We start from the raw sequence: 24,532 nt of genomic DNA, 5'->3' as shown, positions 1-24,532 counted from the left end.
GCAATTGTTACACCCCCTGCACAAAGATTTAATCATCTGTCTTGAAACTCCACGTGGCAAAGGACACTCTGCCTAACACATGAATGGACCTGAATCCAAATTTGACTTTGTTATGACTCTCATCTTTTTTTAGTTTTTAAAGTTATATAATGCAGACGTTTGGCAGAGCGTTTCTCAGCCAATGAGGTTAATTAGTAACATGATGAGGTATAAAACAGGTGCCCCAGAGAAGCTAAGGCTTTCAGTTAAGATGGGGATGAAATGTGATAAATAGATCAAACACTTATGGAGTGTTGGGAAATAAGTTAATGAAACACAGTCGTAAACATGCTGCTGACTCAACTTTTTTGAAAGGTGTTGCTGACCAAAGTACAGTAGATGAACCTGCATTTTTCCAAAAATCACTGATATGTCTTTGCACTATTAAGAATTAAATAAAGGCATAAAACCATTTTAAAATAACTGCATGCCCATTATCATTTATACTTCAAGTAGCCAACTTGGAAGCCTGTTTGTAGAAAAAACAAAACAACCAGAAAACAGTAGCTGTCTTCTATGTAACTTACAGACAAGTCTGACAACAGAAGTGTAATATCACGGTCTAAAGCCTGGCAAGTCGGGCTTAGATGCCCATTTCTGTCAGTCTTTTTTTCCAGTCTACTAACACAACATGACAGTGAAATGAAAATCTAGGACTTTGTGTTGGATTTATATAACATTTTCTTGGTTGTTTTCATGATGTGAGGGAGAAGATGAGCAGTGGTACTGACAGTAAAAAGATTTTGGAGTGAAGGGAGAGCAGATTAAAAAAAAATCCTTTGGGAGGAAAGATTTAATTAATTTTGGATGGCTATTATGATCAAACTGACTTTGTAGGATGTAATTAAAAATACATAACAAAGAGAAACTGAATCAAAATGGTAAAGTGAAGGTGATGGCTCTGTTTGTTTGTCACAATGCCCTGTCCCTTTCACATTAGATGTAGATACTAGACGATTAAAGAGGTTATGATGTTTATAAAGCAGACTTACATATTTTATGGGCAAGAGCCAAACGCTTTGAGAAACACCACATTAAGAATAGAGCTTCACCAAAAAACATAAATAAAAAGCCTTCCCTGACACCTCAGTGCTAAAATAGGTGAATTTTACACTCCAGTGGAGAAAGATAATAGAAAACTGCCGTTAACTTTGTATAACCATTTTATTACAGCCAGACTTCTGTCAGTCTCCCCTCCACATAGCTAATGCAGTATGACACTGGCTCTGGAGTGAATATAATGCAGCCACAAGTTAATGCTTTATGCAGAGAGATGGACTTTTGACCGAGTGGGAAAGTGTCACAGAAAAGCCAGCTTATGAAAGTCACAAAAGTGGAGAGCGGCTGCCAGGAACTAGACTGCACCACAATTTTCTTTTGAGGTGAGTGAGATTTGGTACACTTAAACATCAAAAGGTAATTATAGGTGTGACTCACAACCGTGCAGGCTCTACTATAGATTGCTGAGAGAGCGGAGCCAGGCTGAAGAAGCTGAAATTACATGTTTCTTTTGGACAGTTTTAAAGATTTGAAACAACGTGATGACTCTTGTCGTTTGTAATGGCTTATTGATTGTTTATGACCCTCTATGATTTATAGTTTGCAGCGATAGAAGAATATTGTGGGGTAAAGAGGAAATAGGTGTGCTTTGTAAAGATGTAAAATGCTGCTTAATTATTTGTTCCAACAACTGTAATTCTTTTTTTTTTTTTGGCGAGCAAATACAAATGTGGTTGTGACTAAGCTTCAGGCAAGCTTAAGCCTGTTTTAAATAAATGCAAATAAGTAGAAGGTCACACTGAATGAAATCATGGTAATAGTAATAAATAAATAGCATCCCTCCAATTAATCTGTCCAAGCCCGTTTATATGCAGCTTTCCGTATACCTGACATTCTTCGGTACGTGATCCCACAGGGTATTACATGGCATTTCTGCGAGCTGAGGAATTTACATATTTTCAGAGGAGACCTGAATAATGTTTTAGCCGATTACCCTGCCGGAGCTTGTTTGCTGAACATCATAAAATCATGAAATGGATCCAGTATCCGTGTCTGTAATTTGGATGCTCTCGAGCAGCTTTAAGATGGAGGATTTCTGCTGATGTGAGCGGCTCTGTTTTGCTTGTTATTGTTAGTTATGAGGTATGACCTGTGACAAGGCTACATATGGTGCACATCAGAGTGTTATGGTTCACCGTAGCAGTAGATGAGATTGTGTGTGAGCTGCACAAAAATGTTCTCCACAGCAGGGTATCCTGGTAACAACAGCAGAGAGCAAAAAATAATATAAACTAGCTTGGTGTTATTCAGAGAGTAGGCTTAAAACAGACAAAGTGCACATAAACGCACAGGTGCGCTCACCTGGACGTCTTCACAGAGCCATCTGTCACATGACTGCCCGTGCCAACATTGTCGACACAGCGTCTTTCTTGCCTTCGCTGTCTGGATCCTGCAGGCAAGATTGTCCAGTCTGGTTCACACACTAATGTATTATAGTTCATATAATACATATATATGTCATGTGCTTTCTATTGGAAAAACGATCACTTTTGATGAAATAATTTAATTGAAAAGAACATACTGTTGAATTTCTGGAAAGCAGCAGTTATATATAGCAATTTATTTTTAAACTCAGGACACAGAAAAGGTGTGCAAACATTGCAATCTCTCACTTTACTCCAGTACTGGGTACCTACCATTCTAAATGGAATAGATCCCATAAGGTGCTGGAAACATTCCTCACAGGTTTCGGTCCTCATTGACGTGATAACATCACACAGTTGCTGCAGATTTGAGGACTGCATGTTTGTCAGTCTCCCGTTCCACAACATCTGAAAGGTGCTTTATCAGATTGGGATCTGAAGACTATGGAGGTCATTTGAGTACACTGCTATGTTCACTAAACTAACCTGAGATGATTTGAGCTTTGGCTCATCAGTCCAGACAACAGTGGTCCAGTCTTCTGTTGTCCATTTTTCCAGAGCCCGTGTGACTTGTAGACTTGGTCTCCTGTTTTTAGCAAAAATTGAGTGGCAACTGTGTAAGTCTGCTGCTGCTGTAGCATTCAGATATGCTCTTCTACATATGTTCTAACAATATACACTAACAAGTGTATATTTAACTTACTGTTGCCTTCTTATCAGCTTAAAGCAGTCTCACCTCTGACCTCTGGCGCCAACAATTTCCAAAATACTCAAACCAGCCCACTCAGCACCAACATCGATGCCATGTTCAAGGTCACTTAAGTCACTTTTCTTCACCATTGTGGTGCTCAGTTTGAGCTTCAGCAGATCATCTTGAGAGTTAGATTAATTTTATGCCATGTGATTGGCTGAGTAAAGACTTGTTAACCAGCGGTTAAACAGGTGATTGGCTGTTGAACTGCTTAACAGATATTTATGGGAAATGTAGCCTTTAGCACAAACAAAAGGATGACTCTATAATAAGGCAGCCAGCTTTCATAGAAACTTTTCTCTTTCTTAAGCTGTCAGTGTCAGTGATGCCGTATTGTCTCATCAACGAGATAATAAACCCTTACACCAAGCTGAACATTGTTGCAACATTTTGGAGAGATGATTGATAATTAAAGGAACTGTTCAACCCCAAATCAAATATAAATGTTTTTGTCTTGGCCTATTTTCAAGATATCTGCTATAGAAATGTCTGTCTTCTCTTGAATGTAGTGAAACAACATGCCATTCGCCTGGTACTCAAATTGCATATGAAAAACTGTTTCACAGATGTTGGGACTTATTTCACAAACCAAGCAGCGTGAGCAGTAAAGGAATGCTTCTACTGGTGACGCGAGAGGCCCGTGCTCAAAACAGCATGACAGGATGTAAACATTAATGTGTTGTTATGAAACTGCTCATAACTCAGTTTCATAGTTTTCTCAGTTTTCATAGCTCATAAGGGTCGCGAAGTAATGGAAGGAGACATGCTGACTTTGTCAAATGTATTTCTTTAGCGCTCGGAGCAACAAAAAAGGCAAATGCCACCTAGTTCCATTATCTGTAGAGAAGGCAGACATTTCTACCAGAGGTGACTAAATATATGTTTAACTTTGGGTCAGACTGACCTTTTTAATGATAGCTATGCCTTCTAAAATGTCCTGCAAACATAAAGACTGTGATTACTGTGACGCTATAGTATAGAATTGCAGAACTGTGTGAAGGATTACTGACTCTGTGGTCACTTAGCGACACCAAGTGTTGGATGGCAGAATTACAAGCATTTGCCTGTTTTATATGAACCAATCATAATACCAATACTTAAAATAAAAAAGAACAAAACCCCACAAAACTTTCTCTGCGTAACTTTAAACATTTGGAAGGTTTTGAACCAAGAAAAAGTTTGCTAAAGCGTATCAGTGCTTATACAACAAGTCTTTGCCAGTCTGTGTAATGTTCTGTTACTTTATCAATTCTTCCTCTGATCAATAAAACATCTTCTTACTTGCATATTTGTAGTCATAGGTGAGGCGCAGACCAGTGCCACTGATTTACCGATTTACTAAACAGCTCTTTTCATTTAGTATAGTATTTTGGTATTGTTCGACTGATTTTGATGCACTATTCCTTCCACTTCCCGTGACGTTGTTGTTAATTTTTGATCGCGTCAAAGAATGAAAATGTGTCATCGCTTTCCTTTGATATTTAACCCCAGCCGATTTTCTAAATTGACAGTGTTATTGGGACATTAGTGGGTGAGTGACACAAATGCAGCTGCTTTTTCGTAAACAGCTTTAAAAAGCCTTTGCGGTGCAGCTTGGTGCAATTTCTATTTCTGTGTTGGTTCATTATCATTGACGAAAGATTCTATATTTATATACATTTATATGTATGAAAAAAAAATTGCCTGCAGAGAAAGACAGCGAAAGGAGGCCAGAGACAAAAGATGATAGTGGGATAAAAGGATGAGGGGGTGAGGGAGGAAAGGAGGTGGTAAGTGATGGTGGTGCCAGTAGTGGTGGTGGTGGAGGGGGCTGTATGTACACGACCAGAGTTAGCATGAGACAGAGGAAAAACAGAGAGAGAGAGAGAGAAGGAAAGAGATGGGATTTTAGAGGATTTAGGTGGTGGTTTTGTATTAAAACCTGTTAGACACATCATAGCCAAGTACAGCGACGTTCAGGAATCAACTCAGATACAACTCGTTGGATGAAATCTACTTTTTTTAACACCTGGGAACTGAATCAGGACAGCCTCCGGTGAACTGGATACACAACTAACATCTCCCTTCTATCCCTCTTCCTTCTCTTTTTTTCTCTTCTTCCTCTCCAACTCCCTCCGAACATGTTTTTCTTCCAGCTCGTCATCATGTCCGGCACGGTCTTGTTGGCCTACTACATGGAGTGCACAGACCTGTTCAGCGTCCACGTGCAGGGTTTCTTCTGTAATGATGCTGACCTGATGAAGCCGTACCCTGGCACGGAGGAGTCCAGCTTCGTCCCTCCTCTCATCCTGTACTGTGTGGTGGCCGCTGCTCCGACGGCTATAGTAAGTAAACAGCAGTGTTTAAAACCAGGTCTTCTCTGTGGATTGCTCAAATTGTTTTACGATTTTCTCGTAAACAGCCGTCTTGGGTTTATTTATTCAGGGTCTCCTCATCTTTGACTTTGCTTCGAATCCTTCGCATCCATTTATTTTGAGGAGTGAATAATTTAAAAATGCAATTATCATTACTCTGCTAGGTGTCCTAGTATATGCAGGCTAATTTAAAGTTGTAATTTTGCGTGACATGACCCAGTTTTGTGGCAGCATTTTTAAGTAAAACTGACTTGCAAATAATATACCTATCATTAGATATCATTCATTCAGCCTTCTGTCTGTACGCTACAGCAGCTGCATACCTATCTGTGGTAAAATATGGAAAAATATGCAAGAAAGATTTCACGGCAAGCAGTTTATGCCTGCAGGCCGTACTCTTTCAATATCTTTTTATGGGTCAGCTAATAATATGTATGTCCCTGATTTCCTGTCTGTAGAATCTCTTTGACTTGTTTATCATACTCTACAAAACATCCTGCTAAAGTGAAATGTGAGGCTGTGCTATACAGGGAGCAGTATATGTTGAAATGCAACTTCATATCATATCTCATGGAAGGCAAGAATTACATTCACTGACATGACTTTTATTTGTTTGCAGACATTTTAACAAGGACTTGTTATGCAAAATCCATTGCCTAGTAATGGCATTATTAGCATATTAGGCTAATTTGTCACAGGATGTAAAGCACACACGCGTAATCAATACCATGAGTCATATTTGGCCATATCTGTTGAGGGTGGCACAGTCCTGATGCACCAAAGCCATGTCACACTTGTGTTACTACTCTGGTGTTTAAAAAATTCCAGCTGCAAAGATAAGAAATCATTCTCTGAAAACAGTCATTTCCAAGCTGACTTGTACGCTCATACCTTGCATGGACTGCTGATTTAAATGCCTCAAACAGGAGTTGTGAGTTTCAGCCACCAGGTGTCAGTTTTGCGCCATGCTTATTAATTTCAGCCCGTTCACAACAGGCACCATCTGTCTCTGAGCCCTTGGGTCAGCTCATTATTAAACCCATGTCAAATATTTTCTGAACACTTCCTGAAGCGTGTTTGCATTTGCTTGTTTGATATTTAAATGTATTTTTTTCTCCAATGGGCCATATGTGAAGGAAAAAAAACAAGTTAGTCTGAGAATACAGAGAACGTTTGGTTTTTGAGTAGCTGCTGTCTGAAGGTCAAATGGCCACGTATATATGTATTTGAAGATGTATTATGGATACACTGATAGCAGCTATTTTACCAGCATTTGTTTGTTGTCAAAATCAAAATATCTCACCAGTGCTGGAGATTGTACAGAACTGAGATTAGGATCAGTGGGTTTGACTGGTTGATGTGCTGCTGTGATTCTGAAGTGTAGTGTAATCACTTATTCTTTCTGTAGGACAATTAATTTTCATTTATCAAATGTTTTTTGGGGTTTTTTTGTGCCCTGGTTTTCTTGTTCAAAAAGACAGACTTGTTGTAAAGACCATAAACAAGATCGTGGACCATCAGCTTTAATGTCCAATCAGCATCAACTTCCCAGCTTTTTTGCTACATGTTCCATTGATTGTAATCTAAATTTTGCTCCCTAAATGAATATAGAAAACCCTTTTCAGTAGTGTCACATGTCCATTTCCCTCATAACCTTGTTTTTATTGCAATTTTAACAGGCATCTAATCATGGATGTGATCGTTACACCAGTCGGTTAACACATGTACTACCACCCATTTATTTATGATCATTCAGCTGCCTCCTTTGGTCCCTTGTTTTTATGCGCTTCTACTTTAGTTGTTTGCATAGAGGCTTTGAACACCGACTGTTGTCACAAGCGTGTTTCCTGAAGTAAAATCTGAATTATTGTCACTTTTATGGAGGAAATAAAAGACATCCCATAGCTTGCATTTACCTCCATGTAGGTGTTTGGTCTCTTGATGTGTCAGCAGAACGGAGAGAAACACACCTCTCTGCATTCACACATATATGTGCACATGCTTTATACAATAACACAAGCTGGTTTAAAATCTGGAAGGGTGCTCTGATTGGCCAGGAAATGTGACAGACGTTATTATTTACACTTCATGGGGTGAGAGTGCATCTGTGTGCAATTTTGACTCACCTTTCTGCAGTGATTACTTCAGTAAGTGGGTGTGCTCACTGACCACTTCATTAGGTACACCTTACTAGTACTGGGTTCGACCTTCTTTTTCCTTTAGGGCTCCCTTAGTTCTTCATGGGATCAATTCAATAGAGTGCTGGAAACACTCACCTGGGATTTTGGTCCATATTGACATGATAGCAGCAGCTGGTTGAAGATTCTCAAGAATCTCAAGTTCCATCACATCCAAAAGGTGCTCTAGTGGATTGAGATCGTGTGATAATGGAGCCTATTTGAACGCATTGTTTGCGTAATTTAATACTCAGTCTTAGTCCCATCCCCTCCTCAGAGAGTGCCGTGTCAGCTGTTAAAGCTTTTTTGTAATCCTGCCACTTCTTTCCACTGTTTTTTTTTATTCTGCCCCCTTTTTTGTGACTTCCTCTTTGGAATATGCTCTATATGGCCTTTCTTTTACAAATTGCCTTTAGCCATTGGTACGCCTTCCCATACCTTATAATTGTGCCCTTTGAGAGTGGTTTGTCAGGTGCTTGACACTGTGTGTCATTCCATCTCCACGTGTCATAAAACAGAGGGGCATTCAGTCAGAATTAATGATGGCAGGGCTGGGACGTGGGCCAATTAGTACAGAGTCAGTAAATTATGCAGTTTTCCACATGGCCGGACCAATGGGATGCTGTGAAGGTTAGATGGGTTGTGTTCATGCAACAGCCTATAAACCCGTTCAACCATGGCATAAGGCAAAATAGAGCCCGTTTTATCATTTTCAGTGCCAAGATGATAAAATATTGCTTTTGCCAGGTGTACATCCCACAGAAACAAAAGATAATGTTTCCCAAAATGGGCAACATCTGTGCTTTTTATCACACACCATTTTAGCTCCTTGTGGCTTATTCCACTTCCTGAATTGTGTGTCTTGGTAGTAATACTGAAAATTATGGGCTCATTAAGAAGAGATTTAAAGCTTAAAGCAGCATTGGTTGTTGTTGTTGTTGTTGTTGTTGTTGTTGTTGTTGTTTTTTGTTCTGTTTTTCCTTTTTTCCCCTCTTGGCAGAGTACCAAGCCTTAAGCTCGACATCTTTACATATTATCACCCTCTGAAATGAATATGCAAACTGTATCCTATTCACACATCCTCAAAGACACAAAGCAGTATCAGCGTTCATTTGGTGTTTCAGGAGTCCTATTCTGTTTTAGTTTTGTTTATTTTCTGCATTGAATCACGAGGAAAGCATTTGTTTCATTAGCTGCTAATTGGTCTAACAGCTCCTCAAAGCTCCTGTAAACAAAACTGATGAGCTTAAAGACGTGAATATCTTCTAAAGAGTTGAAGGGAAGTGCACAGTTGGGAAAAGTTATATCACTGTATCGTTACACAGTTAAGTCAAAACAAGCTCTATTTTGACTTAACAAAGTGTTTATTTTACACTTTGTTCCATTATTACACAAAACTGTGTATGTGTGTCTGTTTTTTTTCTTCTTTCTTTTTCTGCAACCAAACCTGGCAAACAGATGCATCTCAGGCCCCTGGAGGTATTCGATATGATATGATAAAATGATGCATTTAGATTCAATTGCATTAATATCTAAGATCTTTAGATTCAAAAAAATTAAATCGTATTTTATGATGCTGCCATGTTCCTACTGACAGGCTAAAATTACCCATTTTTAGCATTTAAATAGCAATCATCACCCTGATATTTCTATTTTTTTTTCTCAATGTTATTTAGTATATCAGTTTGCCAACAATATGAACAGGCCAAATAATACTTTATACTGTTAACAGTCTTTATTGTTCTAGTAGTTGCTAATGAAGAATCTCATTAGTTATAGCCGTTGCCCCATTTTCATTTTCTGTCCTTATTGACTAAAGGAACATGTTTTTCATGTTTCTACCATCGACTCATTGGTTTCAGTTGTAATACAATTGCTCTTTAATGCATAACCCAAAGACATTTCTATTTCTCAGTAAATACTACACTTGTATTACTAAGTTTTTTTTTCTCCTTATGAAAAATGTTGTAATTTAGGTTCAGAGAAAGGCTAGTACTCGCATTATAATGTGGAAGCTGGAAAAGGAAAAACTAAGATGTAGATGCATAAAGAAGGATGGTCCTAACACTAAACTTTTAGGAGTATCATTTATTATGTGTCCCTTTTTTTCAAACATTTGAGCAGCTTGATATCATTTTTAACGTCACAGATATTTCAGAGACTTCAGATTTTACAAGTTTTGATGTCTCAAAGCTATTGGGATACACAAACTGGAAGTCTGTTCTGTTCTCTCATGTCAGGTCACTTACTGAAAAAAAGCCCTCTCAGAAAGGTTTGCATGTTCTTTTTAATGTCTCTTGTTTAACCTTTTCATTTTCTGCTCCAACATCATTGTGTCAGTTGAATGCCAAGTTGTTTCTCAGTTTTCTGGCATGTTACATAGAGATGGCTATTTTCAGTCAGTTTTTACTGACATTTGTATAAAGGAAAGTGGGGGGTTGCATGAGTTGAAATAACACAATCAGTCAGTAGTACCTAACCTTTTCAGCGATGAAACAGACTCTAGTGAGACAAATGCTTCTAGGCAAGTGCTAGCTGCTAGAAAATGTAAATGCCATCATCAAAAAAACAAAACAGAAGCAGAATAAAATTAACTAATCATTTTAAAAAACCTGCATGGAAACACACTGATCCTATACTAGTTAAAAAGAGTTATTTGAACCAGTGTTCACCTGTGTGGCAATGGTTAAAGTCACTGTAATAAGTGTAAGTTAATAGGTTATGAGGTCCTTATAAAATACACATAAATGATCTGTTAATAAAACTTTTGTATTGTCAGTAATATTTAAAACACTTATTAGTGAAGCGTGAACAATTTATCAAATGTCTAATACAGTTCACTGATAGTAGGACCAATAGTCTGTAATAAATAAAGAGGTTCAAACCTGCCTGGCCCTATATGAAAAAATAATTGCACACCTAAACGCAATAAGTGGATGCCAACCTTGGCAGAAAGAACTGTAATCAAGCATTTGTGATAACTGGCAATAAGTCTTGATTTTTTTTGCAGAATTGTTTTCATTAAGCCTCATTGGAAGGTTTTTGAACATAAAACACTTTGGGAACACCACACTGCACGTAAAACTGTATTATTGGAAAATTGTACATAAACTCATAAATCTCACCAGTGTTATATGGTTCAGCTCATTATAAATACTTTATGTTTTATTTAATCTCCAGCAAATCATCATGTACCTCATTTTAGATATGTGGACTTCACAGCGTCATATATCTCTAAAGCAACAGCAGACAAACACAGCCTGACATCTCGATTTTAAAAAGTTACTTACAGTAATAACATTTTCAGCTGAATTAAACAAAACTATGCGACGCGTTAACATTTAGTATCTACAGAGGGTTATAAAAACATTAATGAGAAATTAAAGTGGTCTAGTCTAAAAACAGCTGTTGGCCAAGGTGGTTTATAAGAGGAAATTTATCTGTTATGATGATAAGAGAAGTGTGCTTCTTTGCTAATGCAAGCTCTGTTTCCACACAAAGCACATGCTAACAAATCTCACAGCAGTGAAAGCAGAGCCATCAGTCGCAAGACTGATGTATTCTGTCAAATCAGAGCGTTACCTACAACCTGAAAAAAGCTACTGGCCTATAATCTCAAGTCTTTGTTAATGGGACACTAATGCCTTCAAAATACTTGCTCCTTACAGATTACGTGCTCCGTAGACAAGCACAGTTAAGGCTGTTTACGAAGACCCAACTACAGCCACACAATTAATTTAAAGGATGGGTGCAAGCAGACAGGAACTTGATGGGACATCAGTGCCTCTAACATTAACATCAACATATACACAGAGACACTCAGGTGTACAGGAAACTTGGTGCTCAGGATGAACATCTAACTAGAACCTACCTAGAAACAGTGAACGAACAACAATGCTGCACCACCCTAAAATGCTGTATTTGCCTTTGAAAACAAGGAGAATTCAAAAGATCCTGATATGACCTTTGTTGCACTATGAGGGCAGCCAAGCGGAATTAGAGAGACAAGGTACAGACACGGCTCAGCAGTAACAACTCTGAGAGCATGTGGAAGGAGCACTTTACACTTTGGCTGTGCACCTGGGCTTAGCTACAATGTCACCGTCTTGTTCCACAATGAGGTACATAAGTTTTCTGCCCATTTTGAGAGTCAGAACGCCACTCTCCCTGAGGGGCCTTCCAAAAACGTTAAGGCTGGCACTCGGATCATTAAAGAGGATGACACACAAAGTTTTTTCCAGCATGTCAACACCTGTAAAGCAGCCAGACCCAGCAGTATCCCCATCAGAGGATGCAGCTCACAGGAGTCTTTTAAACTTCTTTCTCTCCCTGCCTGTTGTCCCCTCCTGTTTTAAATCATCAGTCATTGTGTGTGTTCCAAGAAAGAGTTAGGTAATATGCTTAAATGACTGCCACCCTGTTCTCCATCTATCATAGGAAAATCCATTTGAGATGCAGATGAAGTATTTTATTCCTGACATTTTGTCACCCAATCTGGACCTGATACGTTTGCCAAGAGGTATAGCTCCACTGATGATGCTTCACCCACAACACGTCATAACACTCTCAGTGATGTGCCAATAAATCGTATATTTGAGCACAGCATGCATTACCATAATTCCCTAAAGAATCAACACTTAAAGGCCTTGGACTTAACCTCTGCAGGAGGATTGTGAACTTGCTCTCAAGCCAACACAAAGTGGTGAGGATTGCCACTGTGACTATGTCCTGATCTTCCTCCTATCCTCCCAGTATTCACATTATCACACAGATCCAGATTAGTTACGATTGCAGATGACACATCAGTGATTGGCTTAATTATCAGCAGCTTCTCAAGCTAAATGTCAAAACAAAGGAAGAAAGAACGTTATCAGCTGCATGTATGTCCTTTGAAGCTTATATACCCATTGTCATCACATGGGACCTATTTGCTAAAGGAAAAATACCCATAAAACATAAAATCCTGTAATGTGATTGTAATATAATTGCTATACCGGTAATTATCTGTATTTGTTCTGACTGTAATTTCTTTTTGACTGGGGACAAACACATTGACTTTACCTTTAAAAACTGCTTTTTTTTCTTTTTGAGTCTCAGACAGGTCAAAGAAATTGGTCTGCACCTTTTTTTTTTTGTTATAAGTTTTCTGTCTGGGTCTAGAGAAGGTGGTGGTAGTAACCCACCAGATTAGTCACTTTAAGCTTTCATCAGGTCATTCTGTCTTTTGCTGCTACATAATGACATGAGGCATTTCACCTTGTTGGCTGATGGATCATTTCTTTCACTTGGCCATTACAGTTTGACTCTCTCATATGCACACACACACTCACATGCATAAATGGACTGGTTCTTATATAGCGCTTTTCTACTCTTTCTGAGCACTCAAAGCGCTGTACACAACTTGTACATTCACCCATTCACACCCATTCGCACAAGCACATTTTTCCTAAGTGCTTTCTAAGTAACATTCACACACACATTCATACTCCGATGGATGCATCGGAGAGCAATTTGGGGTTAGTATCTTGCCCAAGGATATTTGGCATGCAGACTGGGGAAGCCAGGGATCGAACCACCAACCTTCCGATCAGTAGATGACCTGCTCTACCACCTGAGCTACAGCCACCCCTGCTACCTATGACAGGTGACATGACAGCGCACTGAGATGGGGTGGGAAGAAGTTTGAAGACTTACCAATTGTTCACATTGCCACCTACTGCTCAAAAAATTAAAGGAACACTTGGGTCAATGTCACTACTGGTAGCATGTGGTAAAGGTTGTCTAGAGACAGTACAGAGGTTGGACAGGTTGTCCAACTCCTCTAGGATGGCACATCAATACAAGCCATTACAAGGGTTACTGTGTCTCAACACTCTCAAGAGCATAGAGGAAATTCCATGAGACGGGCAGTTACTCTAGGAAACCTAGAGCCTTAGAAGGTCCTTAACTCCTGGGCAGGACTGGTATCTACTCTCTTGTGCAATGAGGAACAGGATAAAGATGCCAGCTACAAAATGAAATCCAGCAGTCCACTGGTGTGAAAATCTCTGGCCAAACAATCAGAAACAGACTTCACAAGGGTGACTTGAGGGCATAATATCCTTAAGTTGGCCCTGTGCTCACTGCCCAGCACTGTGGAGTCCAATTGGCATTTGCAATAGAATACCAGGTCAACCACTGATGCTCTGTGCTTTTCACAGATGAGAACAGGGGCGACAGTATGAAGGCAGTTCCATACCACTGACTGGCCGTCATGCTCGCCTGACCTAAATCCAGTGGAACACCTCGGCGACGTTATGTTTCAGAACATCCCAGTGCTGCCACGTTGCACCTTAGACTCTCCAGGAGCTCAGTGATGCCCGGTCCAGAACTGGGAGGAGATCCACAAGGACATCATCCATTGTCTCATTGGGAGCATGCCCCAATTAATCAGTTAGCATTGCATTAAAAAGTGCATTAAAAATATATTTAGAATTTTTTTGTAAAACACTGCAATAACAAAGTATAAAATAGTATAAAAACATGTAGGCCTAATTGAATTTAACAATTTATTAATCATACATTGCATCCTTATAATAAGAACCTTATTAAAAAGCATTGCTGCTTTTATTGCTACTTTCCAATTATAGCATAGGTTTTGGCTCTATTTTTGTTGACTATATATACAAACTTCAGTCATAAATTTTAAACATTGGTTGACTTTTAATTTGTATTATTGGTACTTTAAAAAAGGAGGCTCCTTAAAAATAAATTCAAATTAAGCCAGTTAGGCTTAATAATTAATTATGCCAGCTACTTTTTATTTAATGGAAAATGTATTTTGGTTCACTGCAACTGCTGCTAGTCTGACTGTTACCAGTTGTCGTCCTTTTACAGTTTTTAAAGCTTGCAAAAGCTTGTTTTGGTCACTCCGTCTGCAAAGATAGACATTTTTGGATCATTAGACATCAGAAGATTGATTTTTCTGCCATGATGCATTTGATCCTTGTTTCGCTATGCGCTATGCCTCCCATCCTGTGACACAAATGTTTATTTGAAAATATGAATCCACCTTTAGTCATGCTGACAGTTGCAGACAGGACTGAATCAAATGCATAGATTTAGACACACGGTTTTTTATGGGAATGCTTTCAGTGCTCATTTATTCCTTTTAAAAATATTTTATTTTGCATTTCTTGACATCAAAACTTGAGCTGCTCTCGCTGCTAACTGCCACACAGAAAGAGATGGACTGGAGTTGCGTTCACAAGAACATGATGAGAAAGCATTCATGAGGGATGGAGGAAAATTCACCTGTCCTAAGGCCCCAAACAAACACACATCAAAGGCCAAAACCACATGGGTGCACACATATGCACTAAGTGTATGCACACACTGTCTCTGATAAACACACACATTTATTTGAAGCAGTCTTTATCACCCAAGGCGACTGGCAGCGAGATCCATTTTGTGTGTCCAGCAGCAGTTTTTCCATTAGACCTGATGAAATGTCCAAACTATAATGGACCTGAAGAAAGGCTGCATTAAGGCACAGTGGTTTATGTACACAGGCCAGACTGGATAATAATGTTTCTCTGCTCCATAACAGGATGCCAAAAGTTAATGTTTCCCCATTTCCTTCTGTGTGTTCGCTGGGTGTGAGTTTTGTTAAGTGCGGGTTCTGGAGGGTCCTCTTTTGTTGATAGTCAGACATTTAATTTCCTGCATTTTAATGCACCAGTTTTCTGCATTTATTTACAGAGTAAAGGTATTTATTTATGGGTTAAAACACAAATTTTAAGCCCCAGTATAACAGAAAATTATGCAGTACAACTTTCAGACAATCTGTATTGCTTTCAAATATTTATTCTTGTGTAAACAAACCTTTCTCATTTAATATTATCCCTGCTGAGCCAATACAACACATACAGGCATGGTGCACTGTTCTGCTGTATTTTGTGTCTTTTGTTTTGGAAAATGATTTATGTTTGCACATGGCACCCTGTGATGTGTGTTCTATTGAAAAAAAAGTTGCACTGGGTTTTTAATAGCTTATATTCATATACTTTATAAAAAAAAGTTTTTTAATAAGTAAACGTAATCTAGACTTCCTTGGTTCTCAAATCTTTTTGGGAGGGAAAAATTCCTCCTCTTGCCTTCTAGCTTCTCAATGATTGTTAACCTGGCAGCATGTGCACAGCACCAGAGGTGAGGAGTAGATGCTGCATGTTGCTGACTGAGATCACAACACTGTGTTTCTGTGTGTCTGTCTGTGGTTTAATTGTGTTTGCCACAGCAATTGTATTTTTTATTTATTTTTCTAAAATATTAATATTTTTACAGTGAAAATAGACTGTGCAGAGAAGAAAACATCCAACCCTGTCGGGCAGATATTTGATGTAACATTTTAGCAGGTTTTTCAGACTAAAAGTTAATTTAGTTAGGTTGACAAATACAAGTTTAAATATTTAAGGAGGAGACGTCACGTCTGCCCTCTTTGAAATCTCTGCCTTTGTTCTGCGCTCCTTTTGCTTCTTCTGTGTGCATATTCACCTATTTATATTCTCTTTTATTTTTTCTGCCTGTGTTTGTTTGTGTATGTAGATTTTTATCGGAGAGGTGTCCATGTACATGATGAAATCAACGAGGGAAGCTCTGTTGGCCCAGGAGAAAACAATAGTGACAGGAGACTGTTGTTACCTCAACCCCCTCATCCGCCGCATCATACGCTTCATAGGTAAGAACCTTGTATTGCAATGTACTCTAAACTGCCCTAAGGTCACTTGTGCTAATGCTACCAGACAGTGACTGAAAACTCTGAATACACATGAAAAGTACTTTGGGCTTCAGCATGTGTAAGGTCCCACCAGTATTTGCCTAGCGCATCACCTCAGTGCAGCTGCGATGAACTGAAAGACCAGAAAATTATGGATCACTGATCTGATTGAAATAATTTCATTCAGTTCTCCACAAAGACTGTGTGTAGAATAAGGGATCAGATTAGTATTCAAAAGTGCATTAGCATGCAATTCTGTGATCCATCACAATAAGACGCTGCTTGTGAATTCAGCCTTGTTTTGTTTAATTTAATACAAAACTATATGAGCGATGTTTATTAATGTCATAGCTCAATAAAAGTTGCATCTGCAACATCAGCCAAGCCTTAACCACGCCACAGCATGCTGTATATATCACAACTAAACTCAATGTTGGTGCTGTCAGTCACCTGTGAGGGGAGCTCCAATGCAGACAGCCATGGATTTAGCAACCCTGATGATTTACACCTTGAAAAAAAAAAACTTTTAACAGTTCTGATTTATCCTGTACTTCAATAAAGAAAGCGGCTCTCAACAAACATGGCCATCAAGTAGCAAAACAACTGTGACATGTGTGTCTGGTACTGACTTTGTTGCTGTAATGTTGTTGAGTCACAGTGATGTAGTGTGTTTAACAGCTGTAGATAAAATGGAAAAACTTTTTAAAAAATGACATGGTAGCTGAATGATGACTTTTCTGTTTTTGCAGTGAAGTTGGATAATGTTTTTGGCTCAAGTATCAAGTAAATATAATTTGAACCAATGCGTTTAAATGATGTTGACTGCTTAAGCATCAGATGACACATTTTAATTAAATTTAAATATGCTGCTAAATAGGGCTGGCAACGATAGGAAAATGAAATATCGTGATAGAATATGGGTAAAACGCGTATGCACAGTGCCTTTGTTTTCATACGCACATGGCGGCGACTCAGAATGAGAAGAGCCAAAGTGGATCGTTGAATGAAACAGATGAACCAGAACTGGTTTGTAAAAATGCTGCAGCTTCAGTGGTGGAACTGGTTTAGCTTTCGTCCGTCAGATACACAACAAAGAACTATTTTTAGTAGAGCATGCTAGCGGGCCGTCGTTATTGCCGTGTTGTTTGGAAAATACGGCACACTTAAAATCAATCCTTTGATTTTTCTGAAAATCGACAGAGCCCCTTATAATCCCGTGTGCCTTATGTATGAATTCTGGTTGTCTTTACTGACCTCGAAACAATTTTATGTTGTACACGGCGCTCGAAAATCTGTCAAATGTTTTAGTACGACTTTGCTAAGCTACGAAGCCGCACCGCTTGATGGATTGTCGGAGCGTTACGGCTATCGTAGGCAGGAGCCTCGCGGAGTGATACGTACTGCGCTTCAACATAATATTACCGTATTGTGTGTGCATAACCTCTTTTTAAGTTTTGTGGATATTATACATGGTTATGCTGAGGATATGTCGTCCAGTTTCCACTGGAAATGCCTTTTGGTTAAACTGTCAGCGAGGAATTTACACTGTTACATTTTTATATAACTTTAATGCACATAAAAACAGCTGCTTGTTTAAGTGAAAATACATTGATGGGGTTTTTTGCACTAATAAAGTTGTGGAGTTGTAAAGTATTTTGTCTCGTGTCAGTTATATCATCAGTTATATCATCAGTTATATCATCAGTTATATCGTTATCGCAAATTTTCAAATGTATATCGTGATAAATATTTTTGGTCATATCACCCTGCTCTACTGCTAAACTCAGTGAGGCTCAACTGTTTTGGGAAAAGATGTGTGATATTAGCTTTTTTCACCAGAACGCTGCCCAATGCAGACCAGTGACCAAAGGCCAGGCAAACACTGGGATAGAGAAACCTCTCATGTAAAATAATGTTTGTGGAGAAGCCTTTGCTTTTACTGATGTATTTCAAATATTGCTTATATGTTTTTGTATGGTACTCTAACAGCTGTTATCATGGAAAAGAAAGGAAATGAAATATATTTTAAAAACAAGGACAAGTCCGTGTGTCAATTTTCTATAAAAGCTCTATAAAACCTTTGAATTTTGATTATTTTATAACAACGCTTTACCAGAATTGGGCAGACAGACAGACTCTGTTCCAGTAGAGAGAGTCTGCTGGACTTTCCTGTCATAGTTGAAGACAAAAAAATTTACAAAACACATTAGAAATTCAATCAGCAATTCACCTGATTTATATTTTGAGACCTGTTAAATTTGTGAAATTGTTAAGGCATTTCCTGCTCACTTGTTCCCTCCCCTCTCTTCTCTCACTCTAACCCCCTCCTCCCCCCAGTTCCCTCATTGCCCTTCACACAATCATGTCCCCGTGCCCCTCAAAACCTCCCTCTGCGACTCCCTCACCCCACCCGCCTGGATGACAACACAAAGCACATTAATTTCATGGCTAAGCAAGCTAGATAATCAGCAGTCATATTTCACAGCAAAAGGAATGCAGACGTAGACACTGGTCAGTGTTGGTGGGCTAAAAGTGTCAGCACCATCATTCATATTAAACGCTATCTTATTTTTATGGTCTGTATTTGGCTTGCTGTTGTCCATTTTTCCTGGGTGGTCTGCATCACTCAGACATACCACCCATTCTGTTTGAGTGATGCAGACCACACTGTGACATCTTCAGTGATGTCTGCACACACACACAATAGTCACGATTTAATGTGGTGGAACTGAGAGCTAGATAAACACCCACACTGGAGGGTGATAACTTATATAAATCCTTCTGTGTTTATTTGTGATTGTTTCATTGCTCTGTGTTTGTGTCTTTTCACGTGCTCTTCTCTCCTCTCCCGTCTGTGTGTCTATGGTGCCGCAGGTGTGTTTGCATTCGGTCTGTTTGCTACAGACATCTTCGTCAATGCAGGCCAGGTGGTGACTGGAGGTCTCTCGCCCTACTTCCTGTCTGTTTGCAAGCCCAACTACACTGGCACCGAGTGTCGCTTTAATCACCAGTTTATCGTCAACGGCAACATCTGCACCGGGAACCACGTGGTGGTGGAGAAGGCTCGGCGGTCGTTCCCATCTAAGGATGCTTCGCTGAGCGTTTACTCTGCCGTTTACCTGACGGTGAGAGGACCGCACTTTATCCTTTATTTCAGAGACAAAAAAGGCTTGAAAAAACATTTTATGAAACGTATATCTAATGTAATGACACAGTATATGTTTAATTAAACAGCATGCGATATATTTTAAGGCATGAATGTGTGTAACGATATTTGCATTTAGGTGTATTTCATTTCCTTTCATTCTCCCTTTGTAGCACATGTGAACACGTTTGTGTTTGTTTATCCCATTTTAAATTAGAAACCAACCAATATTGTGTAGACAAAGAAAATTCTCCAGGGATTCAACCTGAGCATAGTTAATTAAAAGCAATGCCATGTTCTAGTTTAGAATAGAAGGTAATTGGTTTACTCGTCTGTGGGGAAAAAAAACAGACAGAAAATATATAATTTGAGCCGGGCTGCTTAAAGTTGTACTGCACATACGTATGTGGAGTTAAAAACTATTGAGTAAGAAGGAGTATTTGTTATAAACACAGCACCTTTGGTTCTTTGATGGAGGAATTGGCAAGGAGGGACTTCATGCTATTTGAAATTGTGGTGAGGAATATTTCACACTAGCACAGCGACAGTTTAGGCGTTTTTAGAAAATTGGCTGGAGGTCGCACGGAAAATTACTTTTTGAAGCGATAATTGAAGAGCAGCTGTTTGACATCTGAGTGACAGGGTGAGGTCCTCATCTTTGGAAAAAAGAGAGTGAAAGTGCAAATTTTATCAACAGGAGCAGGAGGAATACAAGAACAGATTGTTGTTGATGAAAATGAATTTGATACCTTCGCTACTTGATTGGAATAGAGGTAGGTGAAAGTTCAAGAGGTGAAAATATATGCAGGTAGACCTTTTTGTTTTTAAATGCTGACAGTCCTCTCACTTATTAATAGGTTCTCTTGTTAGGTTCAATTTTTTATTCTCTGTAGGGAAAAAAGATCTCTCTGTTTTGCAGAATCTTACACTACTATGATGTAACTTTTTCACAGCCTTCCTTGACTGATTTGCTATACCATGGGGGCTTTGCACTATTTTGAAATGATAAAATATTTGACTTTATTTTAGTGGGAAAACCTCCAGTTGCTCTGCATGGGACCTCTGTTCCTAATCCACCTAAACAGAAGAGCAGGAGCCTGTTTTTTTTGTTTTGTTTTGTTTTTGTTAAAGACATTTGGGACAAAGAACCGTCTAATCTTTCCACCTTTCTCCTTCTAGATGTACATCACCAGTACAATCAAGACCAAGTCCAGCCGCTTGGCCAAACCAGTGCTCTGTTTGGGGACACTCTGCTCCGCCTTCCTCACCGGCCTCAACAGAGTTTCAGAGTATCGAAACCACTGTTCAGATGTAGTGGCTGGATTTATACTGGGATCAGCTATTGCATTGTTTCTGGTGAGGACTACTAGAACTTGCATTAGGTTTGGGAAGGTGGTGGAGAAGGGGTCGGAGAAGAAGAGAGAAAAGAGAAGGTGGATTCTGGTCATGAGCTACTTTCAAATTATAATATTCATTTTGAGCTTCATTTTGGAACAAACCCAAACTGGTAATTGGATGATTAATTCAAGCTGCAGCTTCCCAAAGCCTTTAACGTGGGTTTGTTTTCATTTCAAAGTCAACCATGTGAAAATTTATGCCTTAAAATTCGTATATACAGCAAATATTTTTATGTATATCTTTGATGGAATTCATTTTAGTGACAGTACAAGTGTTGGAGAGGGCACCAAGTATATGAAAAGGTGAAAAAAGAATGAGGTGTGATTTATGTTATGCTCAATAAAGGTTTAGATAAAGGTAATTTAAGCTACATTGATCAAGCTAAGAATACACTGGCTGATTGTGGGGTATTGAAGAGAAGAAGGAAGTGAATAACCCAAGATTCAACCTGAAATCTGTAAGCGCAAGGACAAAAAAAGAGAAGAAAAATGAGGTAAACACTACTTTTAATTAATTTTTAGATCGTAACCAGTAACCAGTGATGTGATTAATTCAGATTCCGTACTCCAGAGGTTAGGCATCCTGTTATTTACCTTCGTAAAATAACTGTTGTAGCAGTTGCTGATGATAAGATGTGCAAAGTGGGCTCATCTTTCCAAGCAAGACAGCAGTTTCGCTGGGCTGCTGTCCATAATGTAAAATCAACATCAGTGTCCTGCGAGATTTAGTCAAACTGCTTGGCTTCTGCTGCAAGTTAATGTGCTTTTTTTCAGACTATTCATCATATTTTATGCTGTTATTAAATGCAGGGTAATAATTGCAACTTAAACTGATCACGTTGTTTTGTGCTGAATGGGAAAGCTCGCTCAGGAGAAAGGAAGGTGAAGGGGACCCCCCACCCCCTGCCCCCACCATCCAAAAAGATTTATTTAATAACCTCAGAGGCTTCATTACTTCTAATTGCCGCTGAGTCCTGAGTGCCAATGCGGGAGACACATGGAGGAGAGACTCAGATAAGAAGAAGAAGCTAGAGGTTTGTTATTTGTACATTGGTTGATAGAAGTCCTTTTACAGCTGTCATCTGTCTACAGTGATGGTATTAAAGTGCTAATGTTTAATATATGTAATGTTTTAGTAGAGTGTATGCTAAACTAATTAGAACTTAATACCAAGGACAGCAGAGATGAGTGAAAATGCCAGAATCTTGATTTGGTCACGACTCAAAAAGTGAAAAAAAAGGTCACAAATTAAGAGTCTGACTCAACACTGCACCAAAGAAAGTTAGCGGCATTGGGATAGTGTGATTTACATGTGCAGGTGAAGCTTGGTCTTGGTTATTCTTTAAATAATTCCTGCTGTGGTGCAAAACAGTGAGGTTCAGTGTGGTCACATCTTTTTCTTGCTGCATAATAATAATAATAAAAATAATGTATACTTTATTGATCCCCGTGGGGAAATTACTCTTGCTGCATTTGACCCATTCACTCACTGAAGCAGTGGGCAGCCACTCAGCAGGTGCACCGGGGAGCAGTGTGTAGGGACTGTACCTTGCTCAAGGGTACCTCAGGGTAGCCGTTCAGTGGATTCAAACCCCTGACCTTCCGATCATGGGGCCACCACTCCACCTACTGAGCTATCCCTGCCCCTGCCCATGAGGAGGTGGACCCACTGCACCTGTTTCTTTGATAATTGATACTAGCTTTCAGTGATTAAACTGTTAAAAGTGATATACATTATGCCATTGATCTCCAGGAAAAGATAAAAGGAAATGGAGTTGTCTGTGCAGGTTCTCACCCATCCAGGTCATGGTAGTCTTAAGGGCCTTGAAGTGTAAGTCTAGTTGCCTTTAACTCAAGTGCTTAAAGAAAAGGAAATCTGTCATTACGTCATTGAACATTATTTTCAGTTTATTATCAGCATACCATGAATGAAGGTTGACCATATTCCCCTGTATTTGCCTTATATTTACAATGAAGCTTATCAAACTCGTTTCACATGAGAACTGAGCCAAGTTGATGGACTGCTATCTTGCAGGAAATGAATTGATAAAGAGAGAGCTGAAAGCAGGTATAGTTTAAATCCCGCTGCTATCAGTGCTCACAGAGAGGAGATCTGAATGGACTCACCAAACAGCAAATGCCTTTGGTCTTTCAAGAGATTTGTCCGCTGCCAGCAGATTGAGGGATCATTGTTAAGCACTTGGTTTTAGAATTGGCTCCGGGATGATGTTGGTAACATAAGATATAAAGCTGTCCACTTGATTCAAGGGAAGGCACATGCTGACTTGCTGAGTCTAATAGAAGCTAAATCCCCTGAAATTTGAAAGTGGTTCCAAACTAATTCACAGCATGTAGAAATGACACCTAAAAGGCATGCATGACTCATATAGGTCGCAACCACTGTAAGAGGTAATATTACAATTCATCTGCTATCAAAGATGAATTGATAAAATAGGGTCTTCAATTATCTGCATAATGGGCAATGTGAAGATAGAAAATAACTTTGTAAGGGTGGAGATGCAAACCATATCACTTTGCTGCTTAGATGTACAAGAGTGTGACTGGATTGGGATGGAGATTTATGCTGATATATGAAATTATGTAAAGCATAAGATCATATGGTTACATTCAGTTCAATTCGATTCAGTTTTATTTATCTAAATCCCAACAGCAGTCACCTGGAGGCGATTTATATCGTAAGGTAAAGACCTGACAATAATACAGAGAAACCTGAAACAATCAAACAACCCCCTTTGAACGAGCACTTGGCAACAGTAGGAAGGAAAAACTTCCTTTTAACAGGAAGAAACCTCCTGCCACAACCGGTTGACGGTGAGGGGACAAAAAACACAATTAAATAACAGTTACTGAACAGTGCATCTCAGGTGATGGTGCAAAGTAATCCAAAGTCATTTCATAACCACCTCAACAAACGTCTTTCCACTGGGAGGAAAATAAAATAAATAATACATTGCATTGAATACTGAACCGCCAACACAGTTTCAAGTTTCTTTTAATCACAAGTCTGGGAAAAAGCAGCATTTTTGTGTTGCAAAAATCTGAGACCAGGAAAGTTTCTAAATGATTTTTCAATTCAGTGTTTCAGTGGCAATCTTCAGATTCACTTTGTCTTCATCTGAAACAGTAGGCGGCAGTTCACACACGTGTGTTTTTCCATGAATGATAGGACACGCAATGGGGAATGAAAAAGCAGGAGGTGGTTCAGTTTTATAGAAATGTGTTTACAACAGCCACCTCAACATGCAATTTAAACTTGTTGTGATAAAAATGTAAAGAATTGTCAAACAGGATAGTTATTTGTAAATTCTGCCCTAGGAGCTATAATTCACTCATTTACTTGGTCTGGGAGCACTAGAAATTCACTGCCCATGAACAGCCACAAACAAGAAAACCTTGAGCTTCCTCCTGCTCAATTTTCTCCTTTGCTGCTGCCTTAGGGCACGGTTGGTGTCTGGTGGGGTGGGATCTCC

The 24,532-nt window shown here is 39.1% G+C and overlaps 1 protein-coding gene across 4 annotated transcripts in view; it reads left to right on the top strand.

Annotated features, from left to right (window-relative positions):
* Positions 1-24,532, top strand: part of plppr1 (phospholipid phosphatase related 1) — a 55,288-nt gene that overhangs the window by 27,012 nt on the left and 3,744 nt on the right. For all 4 annotated transcript variants that reach the window (XM_006795576.3, XM_006795574.2, XM_006795575.3 and 1 more), the window contains exons 3-6: positions 5,349-5,537; positions 16,328-16,460; positions 19,374-19,624; positions 20,824-21,000. In XM_006795576.3, the coding sequence (XP_006795639.1) occupies positions 5,349-5,537; positions 16,328-16,460; positions 19,374-19,624; positions 20,824-21,000 (750 nt within the window). The remainder of the gene's footprint in view (positions 1-5,348; positions 5,538-16,327; positions 16,461-19,373; positions 19,625-20,823; positions 21,001-24,532) is intronic.

Source organism: Neolamprologus brichardi, chromosome 7 (genome assembly GCF_056152115.1).
Source record: "Neolamprologus brichardi isolate AB-2024 chromosome 7, ASM5615211v1, whole genome shotgun sequence".
NCBI lineage: Eukaryota > Metazoa > Chordata > Actinopteri > Cichliformes > Cichlidae > Neolamprologus > Neolamprologus brichardi.
This window is presented reverse-complemented; position numbering and strand designations above follow the sequence as displayed.